The sequence below is a fragment of the Labrus bergylta genome, chromosome 14 (genome assembly GCF_963930695.1).
Source record: "Labrus bergylta chromosome 14, fLabBer1.1, whole genome shotgun sequence".
Classification (NCBI taxonomy): Eukaryota; Metazoa; Chordata; class Actinopteri; order Labriformes; family Labridae; genus Labrus; species Labrus bergylta.
This window is the reverse complement of record NC_089208.1, coordinates 15,311,386-15,330,646: the sequence shown is the minus strand read 5'-3', so window position 1 is coordinate 15,330,646 and position 19,261 is coordinate 15,311,386. Positions and strand designations below refer to the sequence as shown.

The 19,261-nt window shown below is 39.5% G+C and overlaps 1 protein-coding gene across 4 annotated transcripts in view; it reads left to right on the top strand.

Moving 5' to 3' along the window:
• Positions 1-7,541, top strand: part of gabra1 (gamma-aminobutyric acid type A receptor subunit alpha1) — a 32,299-nt gene extending 24,758 nt beyond the window's left edge. For all 4 annotated transcript variants that reach the window (XM_020638304.2, XM_020638303.2, XM_020638305.3 and 1 more), the window contains exons 9-10: positions 1,837-2,039; positions 3,337-7,541. In XM_020638304.2, coding sequence (XP_020493960.1) covers positions 1,837-2,039; positions 3,337-3,657 — 524 coding nt within the window. In that variant the 3' untranslated portion in view covers positions 3,658-7,541. The remainder of the gene's footprint in view (positions 1-1,836; positions 2,040-3,336) is intronic.
• The last annotated feature ends 11,720 nt before the right edge of the window (positions 7,542-19,261 follow it).

Below are 19,261 nucleotides of genomic sequence, written 5' to 3'. Positions count from 1 at the left end.
CATCGTTTAGCACTTTATCAGGAGTGAGGAGGAAGAGTAAGAAGAATTTGTAATTCAGAGGGGAAAACATTTTAGGACACATGCACTCAGTACCAGTGAAAGAGTCTCCCAGGAAAGAGATCAAAAGGCTTAACAAATGTGACTTATTGATGCTTCCCTTGGTCATTTCTTAAGAAAATATCGTTGGATCATATGGTGGGAATGTTTCTTTCTTGCTAATGCAGGTCCCAATTCTTTGAAATATGCCTTAGTCGGACTTGTAAACTTAATATGACACAGTTTTACTAACTGCTTTTGTAGAAATAAATTCTTTATTTTAAAGGCAATTCCCTATAAATCCCAAAGGCAGTGATCCAGTGAGTCACATTAAGTTACGGCACAATCCACAGTATTTGGCAGCTTAATGGGAGGGCTGATTTGTATGTCTAGATTTCAAAGGTAACCTAACAGAACTGCTTGTACAACAAGGTAGGAGATTTGCTGCATGCCCTGATGGTCACAATTACTGCAAAACGGAGCAACTTTTAAGAGAAGAGAGACCTAAACATTGTCACAATATATACCAAACATAAGAACATTACACTGGTGAAGAGGACAGTGACAAAAAGATCCTCAGTAGCACAGACTGAAAGAGGCTTAGCTGTCAAGTTTTATTGCACAAGGACAAACAATGAGTGGAGTTGAATCAGATTTTTTCTGTATTTTGATTAAAGATAAGCTTTTCCTTTGATTTCCATTTATATTATCGTTATGTTTTATGTCTTCATTGTCCATTTTTAGGTATTTCTAATACAGGTGGCATAGTTCAAAGCTTCAGTCATTTCATGCTGAGAAAATTATTGACGTTAGCTCAGCCTGAAAGAACAATTTTAAAAAGACTTCTCAAGTAGGATCATCATCATATGAGGTTTAAAAAGAAAGTTTGCTTTGGTTTTCGAGCAGTGGATGCATGTACAAGGGTGGTCTGCTGATCATTTAAACATGGAAGTGGGTCTGTTGGCGTACTGTCTACATGTGTGTCTTCTGCATAAACATGCAGCACCACATGTGTGCGGGGAGGTCATCTATGCATATTTTATCATTCCTGCAAGAGCCAGCTGTTCATCACCTCCTCCGTCATAAAAAGCTCAGGCTGAATTTGTGGACTGTTTGCTGCTTGGGCTGATGTTATTTGGTGTGTAAACATCTGCAGTAGCCTGTTCTGTGATGAGCACCGCATCGTTAGATATGCTCTGACCCAGTTCTTCTCCCTCTCCGCACACTGTGTCTCCTTTCAGCTCTCAGCAGCTGCAGTTTAGAGATTTGGTTTTCCAGGGGTTGACATACAGTCCTCAAAAAATGGGTCTCTTCTGTTAATTTCATGCATTGACTGTACTAATTTATGCCTTTTTATTGTTCATTTTATGATAACTGCTTCTGCATTGTTGTGACAGAAATAACATAAATAGAGCATCAGTATTTTTGAAGTGCATTTTCTAGCTGCATCTTTGGGATGAAGTTATCTTTTTGAATGTTTTAAAGACCACATCATCTGCATAAAAAGATACTGTAATAGAGCTGAGCTGCTTTCTGGTTTGATTAAAGAAAGAAATTACCCTTGCATAATGAGAAAGAGAGACACACACACATAATGCATACATGCACAAAAAATATAGAAAGATTGAAGATTGATTAATTTTGAAGATATTGATAGCGGTTACCTACATCATCTGCTTCACAATGTCTTACCTTCCATATTTCCCTTTCAGATTTCATGGTACATACACGGTAGCAGCTGAATTATCTGCCACCCTATTAGAGTTCAAATTTCTGTATTGTCTGTGTATCTCTCTGCAGGAGTGACCACTGTCCTGACCATGACCACACTCAGTATCAGCGCTAGGAACTCCCTCCCTAAAGTGGCCTATGCCACAGCTATGGATTGGTTCATCGCCGTCTGCTACGCCTTTGTCTTCTCAGCCCTCATTGAGTTTGCCACGGTCAACTATTTCACCAAGAGGGGCTACGCCTGGGACGGTAAAAGTGTGGTGCCAGAGAAGGTAATTTAAGATTTTGTTTAGTTATTCTAGTAGATGCAAGAATTGGCAGCCATTTGACAAATTGTGGTTTCCTACAAGAAGAAATGGCACATGACTGCCTCAATAATGCCTCCAGTTAAATTACGAACAAAGGACAGGGCAGGGAAAGACTGGACACAAATATAAATCTACAAATTATTTATTTGTATTTATGGATCAAAGAGTCATTCAAGAAGAGAGTGAGCACTTAACCTCTAAGAGAGGTTTTTTTGTTGTTGCCAACTCATCTCATTGAAAAGGCAATTTGAGTGACATGACATGAACATTAATAGTTAAGTGTTCATCTTGTGCTTTCTGCTCCACTTGTCTCTCTCTCTGCTGTAGTTAGCAGATCCACACTCTGTTATAGCCCAGCTGTTTTTGAATTAAAAAGTCCCTCATATTACGTTTTTTCACCATGATTCTGATTGGAACTGTAAAACAGTCTGTGTAAGAATAATTGGCAAAATCGTCGCGGTACATTTTAAATAAGCTACTATTACTATTCAACAGGCGCATCTCACCCACACTTTCACTGAAACGTAATTTAATCCCCCACTCTTTTTACCAGTGGAGTCATTGATTAAAACCTATTGGTCAAGTAAGATTTATTAAGTGACAATTAAGCCAATCATAGCTGTTTACACTGTTACAGTTGAAGCACGGTAAAGTTACATGCATTTAGCAGTAATCCTCCTGTCACTCATCACGGGCTGAGTCAGAGCTCAGAGCTAACAAATGGATACATTCGCAACATGTAGCATCCTTCTGAAAGAGAGTTAGTCACCCAAACAGATGTTTTTAAGAGCTGTATTTATTTACTCCCGTAACTGTACGATGTAGCGGATGTCCCCTTTGCAGTTTTTCAAAATAAAAGCACATTATATTTGATCGGAAATAAAGAGACTGAGGCATAAGGCAATAAGATAAGCAAAATAAAAGCATCACAAAGAGCAGTTTTGAATCTTGTTTTTAGAGCTAACTGGGTTACTCACAATGGATGTTCATAAAGTTAGTGTCTAATTATAATCTTTTGTAACTTTGTCTTGTTGTATGATGTGTCAGCTAACATTAGTTATTGGACATTAAATGAAACAGAATGTGTTGATTTGCTAGAGGATATGTAATATACTAGCATTAGAACACCCGCACTTTTAAAATCGCTGCTCCACCCCTGCTACTCAACCCTCACATCAGTAAGCTTTAGAAATAAATTAAAAGGGTCTCTTAAAGCTCTGACCTCTATCCTTTTAATTTTCCCCCCAACAAACAAAACCAGCAAAAGAAGAAGAAGGAGTCCCTCCTAAAGAAGAACAACACCACAGCCTACCCAGCTGCCACTGCTACAGCATTCGCCCCCAATATTGCCAGGGACCCTGGATTGGCCACTATTGCCAAAAGCGCCCCACCCCCTCCAACTGAGCCCAAGGAGGAGCCAAAGCCCAAGCCTCCAGAGGCCAAGAAGACCTTTAACAGTGTGAGCAAGATAGACAGGATCGCCAGAATAGCCTTCCCACTGCTCTTTGGAACCTTTAACTTGGTCTACTGGGCAACCTACTTGAATAAGAAGCCCAAATTGCAGGGGATGAATCCACACTAATCCATGTTTAATTCCTTTTATTAAATTATAACTGTAATTTATCTTCTTTTATTTTTTTTTCATTTTCTTTCTTATTTCTCCTCAAAACAGGTGTTTATTTTCAGACAAACATGGTGTCCATGCTGGTTTGAATTCCCAGTTGTTGCATTGCTTCTATGTTTACCTAAAGTTTGACTTTGAAAAAAACTTAATAGAGAAAAAAAAAAAAAAGAAAGATAAGGAAACCGATTTCTGAAAGGGTGTTGTTCAGGTCTCAGATGATGCTACTAAGAAAATGCTACTATAAATATATAGCCAAGAGAATGCTATTCTACAACTGCACATGGCCCACACTTGTTTAGGGGCTTTTGTTTCTATGTTTGTTTTCCTTTGTTTCAACTTGATTTAAAACATGGAATCACAGACACGGTAAAAAAGGCACTTGTGTATATGCATGGTCAGGGCATCCTATTATTTATGTTTTATTTATTCAAAAATTCAAAGAAAGCTCAGTTCATTTGATATGAGCAGCAAGATGCTACGCTAAGTCTCTGTCAAAATGTCTTCAATTCTCTGTAGGTGTTAGATTAATTATTTCATCCTTAAAAATACTTTAGGGGTTTCTGCAATAGCAATAAAACATGTCTCAGTGGACACACCATTTATTTAGAGTAAAAAAAAAAATCTATCATCTCTGAGCTCAGCATTGAAAATATTCTTAATTTTTTTCACAGCGTTGTAAATATTACCAAGAGTTAGAGATGTCGATATTATGTTGAAGCTTTGCAGAGTGTAACTAAAGGCTATGTTTATTGAGTAAACTCTATTTATTTTTGTTTATGTTTATGTTACATTCTTTTAAAGTATAAACTGGTCTTATTCATGCTTAAGTGACTGTTTCTTGCCACGTTAGCATTCCATTCAAAAGCTGCTCTCACACTGAAGTTCAAATTATTTCAATGTGTGTCTGCGTGTCACACACTGACGGCAACAACAGCAACGATGACAACATATACAACAGTGAAAACTGAAATTGGCTAGCAATGAGTAAGAATGTAAAAAAAAAATCATCTCGAATCCTGGAGTGCATTTTAAATATATAGTATGAGAACACTCATTATTAACATATTTTGTTGTTTTTATCAACGGTGGGGGCCTCATTCGCCAAAAGCGCCATTTAAAGCAAAGTACGCTTAGCTTCGCTTAAAAAGGGGCGGGGCACAATGAGTCGGGGGAGAAGTGCCTTTTCCATTTTCAGAGTCGAAGCTTTGATTGGCTGCTACTTTGTTGATTGATGGCGCATCTGTGTTTTCCATCCCACTGTGTCCCCAACTCCTTAATTTACCATAGTTCCCTTTTTTCTATTTTTTTTTGGTCAAAAAATTGAGACGTATAACACTCAGAAAGTACCAGCTACACTGCCTTCAGTATCACATGCCCGTTTGGACTCATTTGTTGCTGCTTGTCGGTGAGCAACAGCGAGAGACAGGGACAGAACGAGACTAAGAGATAGAGAGAGAGAGGGGGAGAGAGAGAGAGAGAGAGAGAGAGAGAGAGAGAGAGAGAGAGAGAGAGAGAGAGAGAGAGGGGACGTTGACTTGAAGGGGCACTGTAATCTTGCTTTAGCCGGCGCTGTGTTTCACACAGAGGACTTGTCTTGTAGTTCTACGATAGTGACGAAGATGAATATATTTTTGTAGCATGATGTCAATCCCTCTTCCGAGATAAAAAAAAACAAACCAACAGAACCTAACGCAAATGTGAAAAGAATGCTTTTGTTTGTTTTGTCTTAGACATTGCTTGCTCTTTTTTTTTTCTTTGAACATATTAACACACTTTTAAAGGAAATGCTTCTTCTCTGACGTGGCATGTTGAGGTTTCTGAACAGTCCATTTTAGATTACGTTAATGTAGCAATATTACTTAGCAAGGGCTTATCTTAGGACCTGAACCTGACACTCAGTTTGGGGGAAAATATCCATTGTAGCTTTACATTGACCCATCTCATCCTCGTGGTTTTATTTGTGTACTTTACATGGGAATCCAGGAGCTATTTAGAACAAGAGTCATCACGTCGTGTGTCCATCCTGAGTTCCGAAAACCTTTGGCTCCTATTCCTCGACATTTCTTGCCAGAGAGTGGGGGGTGCATTGTATTGCATTATGAGTTGTGGGCGTGCTTCTTTTGAATATGTTTTACAGGGCACTGAACAGGCCAAAAGGCATCTAGGAAACTTGCAGGATTCTCTGTGTGTTTGTGCGCTGAGGTGAGGAGATCAAGCAAACCCCAGAGGGAAAACGAAAGGGAGGTTGGAGGTTGTTGCTATTGTTATTATTTGCATTATCATTATGAACCTTTTTCCCATTACGGTGGATGTCTTTGCAAACCTTTGCAAGTTGTCCACTGTAAACAGCCACTTAATCTGCAGGTAGAGGGTCAAGGAACTGTATAGTTCAGGGTGAAGAGTTATATAAAGATATTTGAATTCTAAACTATTGTATGTATGTTGATTATCATGAAGAAAAACTCTATATACATATGTAAAATACATAAAGCATACAGTATTTGATTCTATTATTGAAAATATTAGCTAAGATGATGATGAATATTTGTTTGTATTATCAACCTATTGTTATGCATTTTGCACATTTAGCAAAACAATAACATTACATTTATGTAGTCAGCTTCGTGCTATGCAAGGACAGCTTTGAACCACATCATCGACCTTCTCTCCCTGACCATTGTGTTTCAGATTTACAAGCTATTATAAAAAAAAGAAAAAAGAAAAAAGCTTAGCTTTTATATCAGCTGCGCACACATCAGCGTTATTGTTTTTTTTCTTTTCATTCAAACATGGCTATACAGGGTGTCATCAAAGAAAAAACAGTGGATTATCACTTTTGTTTGCGCTTTGGATTTGTAGGTGGTTGAAGGGAAAATTGCTTTCATTGTTGATTGCACTATTTCTCCAGAGACATGCAATAAAGTGATGGAACAAAGAAAAAAAAAAGGAGCAAAAACTGTAACAAGATCACCTTGTTAACAACATTTCTGTTCAGTTCTTGTGCTTGTTTGTCATTACAAAGATGGAGGCTGGTGAAAATGTACTTTTTTGCTAAATGGATCATTTTGTTTCTGTTCTGCTATCCGAAGCTATATTACAGGGAGCACCAGCTAGTGTTGACTTTGAGGGGGGAAAAAACAGTGAATTTTGTACACATTTCTGTTGGGAATATCTTTGCTAAGACCCTATCTTGTACACGAAGCAGGATCGAACAAATGCTGTAGACCATTTGCAAATCTTTTTTAAAGCCAGGTCTGGTTTTGCTACATTTACTGCTCCAGAGAGAGAATGTGAAATATGAGGCACAGTGCAATCATGAGCTTCCAACTTTTACCTTCACAGTCATATGCAGAGCGATCATGTAAATATCACATTTGTAGGCACATCACTCATTTTATTTCATGTTTAATGCAAGGTCCATTGCAGTTCTCAGCAGCACTTGCTTTTCAACATTGAGTCTTTTGTTATTCCTAGATACCTACTGGAGTTTTTTCTTGTATTTTTATCAAGCAAAATATGTTCTGATTTTCACTGAAATGTAATAAAAAAAAACTAATTTTCTAAAGCACAAACGTTGATTAGACTACGAGAAATAGAGTGAGACTGTACACATATGGACATACACACTTTCAGACAGACACACATACCCACACACACACACACACACACACACAGTACACAGGAATGTGTCGGTAGTTCCATGATACTGACAAAGGGTTCTGATGGATGTAGATGAACTGGTGAACCTTCTGTAAATGTTTTTTCTTTCTTTTGGTTATGATATGGCCCTGTAGAATCTGATTCTCTGCATTAGTCTTTAAATAAAAAGAAAACAAATGAAAGTTGTGGCTACACCTCTGTCCTTGTGCTATGAGTCAACAAAACAAAAAGGCCTCTGGAAAGCAGAGAGAAGCATGTGTCACATTATGTGAAATAAAATGAAAGGATACAAAGAAACAAAGGAGTTGAGTTAAAAGCTGCATTTACACTTCTGTGAATGAAAGTGCCAGATGGGAGAGAGAACTATTGAAGGATTTGAGAGGACCAGAAGGCTTAAGCATGACGTACACTGTACCACTGTATGAAAGTCATTGTGGGATGTCAGCTCAGACTGTAGGACTGAACCGCTTACATCGCACAATCAAAGTTCATGATTTAAGTTCTCACCCTGTACGACCCAATAGTCGGACACGACCTGAGAGGCCACCCTGTAGGAGTTAAATCGGGACAGAGCATTCGCAATTATCCATAGAACACTCCCAAAGACAGAGGTTGATGTCAGATCGATGTGTATTTCACTTGTCTCATTTGCACTGCCCAAATTCACCCCGGCAAAAATGCTCCCGCTCTCACACACACACACACACACACACACACACACACGCACACACACACACACACACACACACACACACACACACACACACACACACAACACACACACTATCTAATAACAGTTAAATCATAAGAAATTTACCCCGTCAGCTTAAAGGTCTGTAGATATTTCCTGCCAACGTCTCTCTCATGGTAGGAGGGGGGAGACAGATTTAACAGGGATGCCTGCTGTTGCCATGGTGATCTTGACCCTGTCTGTCACTTTTAGTGCTGACAGAATCAAGAAAAAAAGTTCCGATGTTCCGGATGCGGCTCGTCGCTCTGCTCTCACTGTGCTGAAGTTTGCAGTCCTACAACCAAAATGTGAAAAGTGCCAGAAAAATCATCCAACCATTCGGAAGCAGCTGATTGGGCAGACATCGTTTGCAACAATTTGGGTGATTTGTTGACCATATAAGTGTCTCAAAGTTTCACTACCAGAAATATTGACACAATATTACATAGGCATATTTGGATTCCAATTATACTTGAACCTTATCATGAACCTTTCATTCTTCTCGCACCATAAACACCTTAAACTTTGCATGTCTTTTTCATCCCTGAAGTCTTGATATTCTAAACTTTTATACTTGCAAGATGTATTAAATCCCATGTCCTTATTATCAAGCGTTAGCATCCTTACATGTTAAACTTATATGGTAAACGTAGTAAAACTATTTGGTTGGGGAACAGATAGATTATGTGGCTTGCCCAATGTACAGAGGCTATAGTCCTCATCGCAGCGGCCGTTGGTTCGAATGCCACCTTAGCCCTTTGCTGCATGTCATCCCACACTCAACATTTCCTGTCTCTCTTCAGAAGTCCTATCTAATAAAGGCAAAAACGCCAAAAAATATAACTTTAAAACTACCTTGTTGATAGCTCTGTCTTGGAGAGTATGTTGGGACGCTGACATTAGCTTTTAAGATACACCTCTTTGCTAAAGTACAGCCTTACAGAGCAGCTGACACAGTTGGAACGCTGCCTTAGCCGCTGTGTTTACTAACAATAATATAAAGGTACAACTGTTCAGACTTTTCCCAAACCCCATATTCACAAGCCTTGAAGCATTTCCACCCAAATCCTCACTGTTCTATAAATAAGTCATATTCACATCAGTTGCTGTCTCTTAACCTCTTGTATTACTCTAACTAAATATATCACGGTTCTCCTTCTACACTTTAAGGCCAACAGTTTTGCAAGGACTTTGCATGGCTTAAAAAATGGAGGTGGTAATAGCAAATTTCTGAGCCAGAAAAGGCAAATAGTCTTTCAATTTATGCTTATTAATAAATGCTTTTCACTAATATGACTAAATAAAGGACTGTGCTTTCCTACCTCGACATCAGCACACAAATTTCTTGACCCAGTGGAAAGCTTAGTAGTGAACTACGATGAAGAATAAACAAAGGGTACTGGAGCAGCCTTGTTCGTAGAATGTGTCTATTTTTGTTGTATTAATCTCAAATTGATAATTATAGCCTAATACAAGTAACATCAGTTAAAAGGCCATCCATAAATTCTGAGGGCAAAAGGACAAGGGCTCAAGGTCCTTCTCGGAATCTGTGAAGAGCAACTGTAATTGCCTGTGATTTATACCTAAAAAGGCAATACAGCCATCTCCCATGACATGTATATTGTGTTCCTCATTGCTTTTCCTCCACACTCCCCAAACTCCCAAACCTCCACCTCATGCATCCCCAGCTCCTTTCACCCTGCCATGAGATTTCAGGTGCAGAGGAACGTGTGCTCCTTCCTTAAAAGCATGTGAGCTGCCAAGCCCAGAGACTGTTACGTAATAAAGCTGCTTCTCGCTGGCAGAAGAGCACAGAGAAGAGGCTTTTTTCTCTCTCTGTCTCTTTTTCTCTGCCTGGTTCTCCTCCTTATTTCTCTCTCTCTCTGTCTGTCACATTTTCCCTTCTAGAGACAGTTTTGAAGGGGGTGGGTAAGGGGACATGTCCCACTCTCAGGCACAGGATGCACTGTACTCCTATTGTTGCTGTTATAAATGCATACGGTGTTCTCCTTTTGATCTGCGTTTGAAGACACACATTTGAATTTCGCAAAAGCACTGTGTTGATGCCTGTTGTCACTACAAACCCTCCTTTCCCTTTTAAGCAGAGATAGTCCTTTTCGTTGTGTCCTGGTTTCCCTGGAATCTCTTTTCAGAGGGGTATTGAACAGTCTGTCCAAGATTTGTGTTTTTACAGGAAATAATGTCAAGTCTGCCAATCCCATCGTTTCGTATAGAGGTTGGAATAAGGCAAATATTAGCAAAAAGCTGCACAAAAGGAGACATATAGCATGCTTAATTTTGAACTTTTCCAGTGCAACCAATGTAAAAGGCCTCTTCTCAGATAGTTTGCAGTATAGGTACAAGCAGTAAATGTACCTGCTAAAGTCCTGACGTGGACGGGTGCTTCTGGTGGCGATGAGGACGGGCACAGTGCGAATGTTGTGCTTACAAGTTGCAACAAACATTTTTACCAACTCGATGCTAACGTCCAGCATGTTGCCTATTATCGCACCCAGAGCACATTTTTGGCCATATACAGGAGATCTATCATCTAATTCTCATGCATTTCTCCACACACTGATGGTTGGGACTCAGGATCAACCTTAATGGAACAGGGATTCACTCTGTCTTTCTCGCAAGCAGCTGAAGAACCTTTATCCAATTCTCCAGGCGCGACAATCTCAGGCAGTCGCCCCAACAGGGACTCACATCGCCTGAGATTTATATTAGTTCTCCCTCTGCTCACTCGTTTTTTTTGTCCCTCGGCTTCCTCGTATCACACTCTTCCATTGCCTGCTGTCTTTCCCCAATTATCCTTTTGAAGACTCCATAGATTACACTGCCAGGTACCAGAATTGGTGATTTGCTTTTCTCTTCAATTGAAAAGAATAAATGAATACAAAAACAGCAAGAAAAATGCATTTGGAGAAAAAGATAATTACTTTAGATTCTGCCCCCACTGAAAGTAAATGCTTTTGTTATAAAGGTTTTGTGCCCAAGGACAGCATTGTTTTTTATTTTAAGCACTTTTCCATTTGTACATGGGCTGCAAACTGTTTACAGAAAATCCCAGCAGCCTTATTTCTAGGGTAGTTGTATAAAAAAACAAAAACAAATCAGTCATTTATTTTCCTCAACAGGGCTACAGGGGTTCATTTTGGATTGGACTCTTTAAGGCTGCCCTTTTCATTGTGAATTCTGTCCATTGTCAAAAGCTCTGCCTGAATAGACGCTCGGATCAAATTGAAATGTCTGGTCCATAACAGAAAATGTTAGGCAGTAATGTGAGGCTGCACTTAACAGAGTTGTTATCTGTTTTATGATGACAATGGGACAAAGACAAGCATAAGCAGTGATTCACTTGTGGCATGTCCGTGTGCTGTACTGTAACATTGAAAAGATGACTGAGAAATGTTTATTGACTAAAGTACCATACTTAGGCAGAATGTTGAGATGGATCAGCTATTTAGATTTTTTTAGATTTTTGCAACAAGCTAATTGACTCAAAATACTTCTGGAACTAAACATTGGCATTTTTGCACTTAGCTTTTAATGGATTAGTTTCACATTACGGTGTTTTGCAATGTCATCTAAAACAGCAAAGAGCGTTCAAACAAGTTATAAAAAAAACAGTATAATAACTACACCTTGACAAATTGTTTTGCGTTCTGCATGTCACCAAATCCAGCCGGAAATTGAAAAACTGTCGTCAAACAACGGATTGCTCTAGTTTTGGATCTGTTTTGGTCTCCACTAAGTCACTCACTCCGAAGTGAAATATGTGGCCCCTTTGCATGTATTCCTTCAACTGTCTGTTAAATATTTGGCAGTGTGCAGTAGTTTTTATTAAAGCCTGCAACAATGTCCAATCTGTTATACTTTTGACCCCTTTGGAACTTCAAAATTATTTCAAAGCTGTCGTTTTGATGTGTGAGTAAATGGGGTTAACAAATTAAGGAAATGTTAAGTACTTAAAAAGTTAATGCATGATTAAAACTTGGTCATTTTATCGTCAGGAAGCTGAGGTTGGCATCTGGGTTGAGGAAAGCGTAGGAAGTGAACCAGAAAAATGAAAGGTCACATATTTATTTTCAACAAGGAAGTTTCTTGCTCAAGATCCACTCTGATCCTGTAATTTATCATGCCTATAAACCCTTTTATTTCAGCCCTGCTCAGAACAGGCTGTTTCTGGGTCTATATCTTTAAATGCAAATTGTCTGTGTCTGACCACAGCCTTATCTGAAAGGGGATGTGGCTGGAGTTTCTTGCTCCATGCCCCATTGTTTACGGTGACGAGGCGGACAGAACAAACACTTAGCTGTTGGAGTGTCACTCACCTCGGGGAGGGGTTACTGCCCTTTGTGATGTCATGAAGGGAAAATCTCTAAAAAGCCTGTTTGAGCAAACATTATCTGAAAAGTGGAGCAGGCAAAAGACCAAGAGGATGGACTTTTCTCATAATTGGGGGGTTTGTAGACAGGCTAGGGACACATATTAGTGTGGCATTTTACATAATAAGACACCTTTAAGTTATAGATTTGAAAACCAAAACAATGAGCATGAATATGTTAACAAAGTCAATGAATCATTTTGGTGTCTCACAAAGGGAGATTTCACATTACAGAGAGTCATTGGATGCAATTAGAAATATAGTTCTCAGGACTAAATTACTTTAACATTTTTGTTTAAATAGTAGAAAATGTGACCCACAAAGAATTACATTTTCGCAGTGCTGCAGCCTGAATACAATGCCATCACTGACTCTTTTCCACAGGACTTGCAAACTCTTACCTGGTGTTTCTATACAAAAATTCAGCATGAACACCTACAGTTCCACAGTGCAAGATGTGAGATTATCACAACCATCAAACACTTTGGAATGGGCTCCCAGTGCTGTGTTTTTCTGTCAATGATGTTCAACCCCAAACTGAACTCCAGCACTGTGCTTTGTTATTTTCAGCCAAATTGGTCGACAGCACAGTTTCCCTGAGGGGCTCTGTCGCAGTGCATGAAATTTCCACAAATTACCAAGACACAAAGCAGCCCCCTAGAACAACAGTATCAACCTCAAATGTGCTTAGATGCAAATACTGCAAAAGTAAAAGCCACTCTTCACATATTCGACCAATTGCAGCAGTAATGGTCCCAGAACACAGAAAATGACTCGCTGAGCTTGGCCAGGCCGTGGAAGTAGAGCGATGCATATTGTTGCCTACAAGGTGTTCTTTCGCAATGAGAATAATGTTAGTCATATGAGAGGACATTTGCAGAGCCACCACAGTGACAGGTTAGCTAAATGAGCTAGTCATTAAGTGTTGTTTGAATGCTGCAGAACACTGGGCACCGGCTAATGATGGTGGAGGCAGCCGAAGGCAAGACACGTCAGTCCAGAGAAAAGACTGTGTGATGATAAGAATACAAATTGGACATATTCTCCAGGCCATTATGAAATCATCAGCATATTGGCTTACCTCCCACGGCTCTAATTAGAACACAAACATCTTGTTTTGTCCTCTCACCTTCTATCATTTACATTTATATTCCTTTTTTGTTCCAGTACTAGAATAACTTCCACCTCTTGTCCAAAGTTTTGTTCCCCTGTCTGTTTTACTGTCTCCTTGTCTTTCTCCTTGTTTTGAAGTTGACTTCCAGGGTTAGCCCAACTGCCAAAACCACCGGTCTGTATTCAACCATCCCGTCAGTTTGGACTTCCGTTGATGTTTCGTTGCTCTGCTCTCTAGGAGGAGTGAACTTGTGCCAAGATTGAAATGAAGTAGGCAGACAGAGAACACAAGTAACAAAAGGTGAAATGATATAATCTGGGAATGAAAACAATTGGAGCCGGGTGGGAAGAGGTGGAAGGAGAGAAGGGAGCATGAGGGCATGCAAAATGATATATCAAGGGATTGGGGAGAGATGATCAACAAGTATGAGTGAGCGTCCAGAGGCAGGAAAGGACACAGAGGGAAAAGCAAATGGGGAAAAATAAGAAGTAGATGGAAGCAAGTACGGAAGGCAAAATGGGAAAAAATGTGTGATCATTCAGAGAAGTGATGTAGAAATTAGGGGTGGTGGAAGGGGACTTGGGGATACTCGAGGAGACTATAGAGAGGAACGAAATAGTCCAGAAAGGAAAAAAAAAGATGACAATGAATAGAGTTAAAAGGAACATCCCATCTTTGGAACAATCAGATGTTGGGGAATACAGGTAGCTGTGCAGTAGTAAAACAAAGATACTAGTGCAATGAAATTAAACTCCAAAAACACATTTAGAAAATATTTTGTAGTAATAATAACAAGATTTATCATATTCAGCACTTGTCTCCAAATCCCCCTCCCCCCCCCCCCCCCCCGTTTGTTCTTCTTCTTGTTCATCTTTTACAGACTTCCTTCAGCTCTTTCATCTCACCCTTCTATTTACTATCTTTTTAAATAAGCCTCTACATCCTCTTTATTCCAAACTAAGTCCTCCTCCTCCAACACACCCTCTCAATTTGTAAATGAAGTTTGAAAAGACAAAATTCACTTTTTCATCTACAAAACTGCTTCCCTGTGACATGGAACAAACATTTAAGTTGTTTTTAAGGTTGCCTTTTATAAGAGCAGCTTATGCAACATAATTAAAAGTAGCTGTTTTACCATCACTGGATTACATTAGTGTGTTTTCCACTTGCAAGCCAAGCATCCTGAATCATGAGTGGTCTTAAGCCTGTTGTGAGCCCTGGTTGTATTAATACCAGACAACAATTTATTTGGCTTACATCACAAAATGCTTCCTGTTCTATTAAAACACAAGTGAGGGCTTACGTTGGGGGAATTAACTAGTTTTATAAACACCACTTCAGGTCGGCCAGTTAATAAGACTCGCAGACGTAGACATAGTGCTTTCACATTGTTCATCCTGATGACTGCAAAAACACAATTAGCTTTGCAGCTATGAAATAATGGAACCTGATAATTACATTCTGTTTACTGCTGCATGTGGAATATTTCAAGTTTCACCGAGTAAAAAAAGGTAAACTCATTAAAGTAACGTATTTGTTTTGCCTTTTGTGCAGCATTAAGATGGTGGTAGCGCATTCAGTGACCATATCTGCAGCATACAATCCCACTCTTTGTACTAGTACAACTGGATTTATGTGGAACAAATTCAACTCTTATGCGGTTTTTGAGGTCTCTTTATATTCCAAACAATGGCCCTGGCTTCAGTTTTGCTGCAGTAAGCTAGTTGGCTCCACAGTCAGTAAACACTGGCTAATTCTTGAAGGTCAAAGCATAAATACACTTGGACCCGAAGTGGACAATATGTTTGCATGGTTCAGTGCAGGGCTATTTGAGGTACTTTGTTGTTTGGAAATTGTGTTTTTTTTTTTTTCAGGGTTTTATCAGAATGTGTGTGCTTCAGCTGTCTTGTATTAATATAAGCTCCAGTAGGCATGTTTTCAGCACTGACCTGATGCAGCTACAGAGCTGCACCTGTCACTGCCAGAGGGACTGTTGAGCACCAGGAAAACAAACATTTGCCAGTAGGTAGGTATAAAGCTGTATGTAATAGATTTATAGCATCACCTTTGCAAGTGATTTTGTATCTAGGTTGAGTGTTTTCCTGTGTGCACATGCATGCTCTGTGTGTGCATGTGCGTAGGATTGTGTGTGTCCAGCCTCGAGCTGTGTTCCTGTCCTCTTCATTCCTATAAATCACAGAGTAAACCCACATTTACCACGGCCAATGAAGGAATCACCTGGTTACAGTTTGTCTTTGTCTTGTGCCCCTGTTCATCCTGAGCCCCCCTTCAGGGATCACTCTTATGTTCATTCTTGTCTTTTAATATTCTTTCACCCTCTGAATTTCTTCTTCCTTCCTCTCTGGGTTCCCTGGGTTCTCTTCAACGCCTTCCGGATGTCCTTTGTCAAAACCAATAGTTTTCATGCATATCAGTAACAAGCTCTGCACTTCAAAAGGCTATGGATCTGACTTCTGCTCAGCCACACATTGCTATACAATCACATCTAGTTACCATGACATGCCCTATTGAAATATCTATTCTGGGAGGAAATGTGGCCACTCAGAGGGTACAAGTTGAATTGGATTCAATCTTAAAAGTATAACAGTTTTGTTTTTTTCATTTTCTTATTGCAAATATTTGCACTATGGACTATCAGACAGAGTTTGGTCCTGTTTTCCTCTGGGGTTTGTTGGCAAAACTGAATACAGCAAGTATGACACAGCACTGGCTGTAACCTTAATAAATGTATTGGCTTTACAGGTGCAAACTATGATTTCCTCTTGAGGCTAAGGCTTTTCCTGTCTCAAGACCATAAATCAATAAAGAACTTACAGGATAACACGGTGTGTGAGCAAGTAAGCACAGTGTGAAACATTAATTGGATATAAAGTTGAGATGCATCTTGCTTTTGCAATACTATTTTGAAGAATTTAATCTCAAGAAACCAGATTTGAGGAGGACATGGTTCCCTGCTTCCATTTGTGTTGTCATTTTTTCATATAACGCCACACAATGTCAACCCCCATCTCACCATCCTCGTCCTGTTCAGAGCCTTTTTATTTTTAGATGTATGGTTTGGCTCTCAATCTGTGTCTCTGTGTTTGGTAGGCAGCACAAACTGCAGTGTGTTGAACCATAAATCAAGCTTTTATAAACTGTGTACACTGAATCGACACATATCTCACGTCACCTCCCCGGGGATGCAGGTGATGCTAAAGCATCCATCAACAGTAAGCAGGTTAAATGCAAATGGTGGAGAAGGCAAATGGATCCTGATCGGACCAGAAGCAAATCAGAACATATGGCACATATGGTGCTCTCTTCCAGCAAGCTAAATAACAGTTGTTACAAATTGCAGTCAAAAGACATTATGTGAAAGGTAAACAATTTCAACTTGCTAACAAGAGCATGCCAAGGCTAAATATGTAAAACACAAATAGACTTGACACTTGATATTCAACTGCTGCAAGACTCACCTGGATGTTAGACTTGAAAAGAACTACATTTTTCATGTTTGTACAAAGTATATTATATTGTATTAGCTCACATCCGTTTGGCTGTATTAGCTCAGCTATGGCAGGTAAGGTTGGGTTTGTAATGAAGATATGTTAACAGTCGTGGCACGGCTGTGTAGTGTCGAAATTTAAGGATTGGTTCCATGAAAACAATGCAGTGTGGGAGAACGGAGGGACCGAACAATGACATTGTCAAAGGCCAATTTTCAGCTTATTACTGAGCAGGAGGATCATTCTCTTGTGGCCAGTGGGTACAGATATACATTTCTCTAAATAGCTTATTTGCCAGCTAAGTGTCACAGTCAGTTTTTGACAATAAGGGTAATAATAAGCATTGGCTGTAGTTAGTGGGTGCATTTACACCAGATCTTGTAGATCCAAAAGTCGTCTGCTACAGTTTATGTAGAACATTACAGGGCTCTGCCATTATCTGTATAAATGTTGTTTGCAGCCATTATCTATACTGTTTTTTCCTGTTCCATGTCATTGGGTGAAAGGCGGGGTACACCCTGGACTGTTCGCCAGTCAATCACAGGGCTAACATATAGAGACAGATAATCAGCCACACTCACCAATTAACCTAACAAGCATGTATTTGGACTGTGGGAGGAAGCCGGAGTACCCGGGAAGAACCCACACATGCAGAGGAGAACTTGTAATCTCCACACAAAGGGGATTCGAACCTCCTCGCTGTGAGGCGACAGCGCTAACCACTGCACCTGTTATATTCATCATTACTGTTGTGCTCTATTTGACACTTGATGAGAATCTAAAAATAATACTTCTTCTCAGAAAAAACTGTTTCTCCCTTATTGACAGAAAAGAAAATGATAATTGCATATGTTTTAATGGTCAAATAATCTGGATTTCACTAAATGGTAAATGGACTTGAGTTTATATAGCACTTTTCTAGTCTCCCAACTACTCAAAGAGCTTTTACACTGCATGTCAAACATACCTATTCACACCCATTCACACACCGATGGTAGTAGTCGCTATGTATTATCATCCATCAGAAGTAACTAATCCCATTCATACACCATCACCGAAGCAGCAGGAGAAATTTGGGGTTAAGTGTCTTGCCCAAGGACACATCCCCTAAAGGGCTTGTGACAGTCTTTGGGCTTGCCCTGAAGGACTTGATCCACATTACTCATGAACAACTTAATAGTAATATAGCACACTAACTACACAAAAAAAAAAACTTGAACAAGTAGTCAAATTGGTTATGAAATTGAAATATTTCACTATTTTTTTCAGATTCAGAGATAACTACTCTGTTTTTTACAGAAATCCAGAGTGCCATAAAGGGAAAAATGTAATTCTGCCATAAAATACTCTAGCAGAGTGTAGAGTTTTAATGTTGCTGTGTTAGGGAAAATGTGTGTATTGCACAAGTGTGTGCCTGAGGCTCTCTCTCTCTCTCTCTCTCTCTCTCTCTCTCTCTCTCTCTAAAAAGACTGCAGGTTACATTTTTTAGGTCTCTTTATATTCCAAACAATGGCCTTGGCTTCAGTTTTTTTGCAGTAAGCTAGTTGGCTCCACAGTCAGTAAACACTGGCTAATTCTTGAAGACATCTTCCAAACTCACACAGGCAGTCATGATGAAGACCAACTATCGCTGATAATTTGCTCTAGTCAATATTTTTATGTTGGTTTATATAAACAGGTCACATCTAAAGAAACACTAACTACAAAAACATTATTTTTCTGTGTGTGTCATACTTCTATTCCCTCAGACACAAGCACACTGCTAATGCTGATGTAATTTGTTCATGTTGACATTTGTTCCACCCTCCAGCAATGCATTTCCCCATTCATCCACCCATTATTGGTTTGCATTGTGTCATCTGGCATTCTTTCCCCGCCCACCATGTAGACAACAACATCCCTCAGATAGATAGATAGATAGATAGATAGATAGATTATAAAGGGTTTTTTAAAGCCGAAGCCCCTGACAAAATAAATAGAGAAGGTAAAAAGGGATAGAAAGCTAAAGCAGGTAAAAGAATGGGAGACTGTCTCAAAGAGATAGAGTGATTGAGAGAGCAGCTGCAATATTCAGCTGCTCATCTCACTGCAGTACATCCAGCAGGGGGAGGTGTTGCAATATTTGGTCCATTGCTGTCTGTCAGCTGCAAAAAAACCCA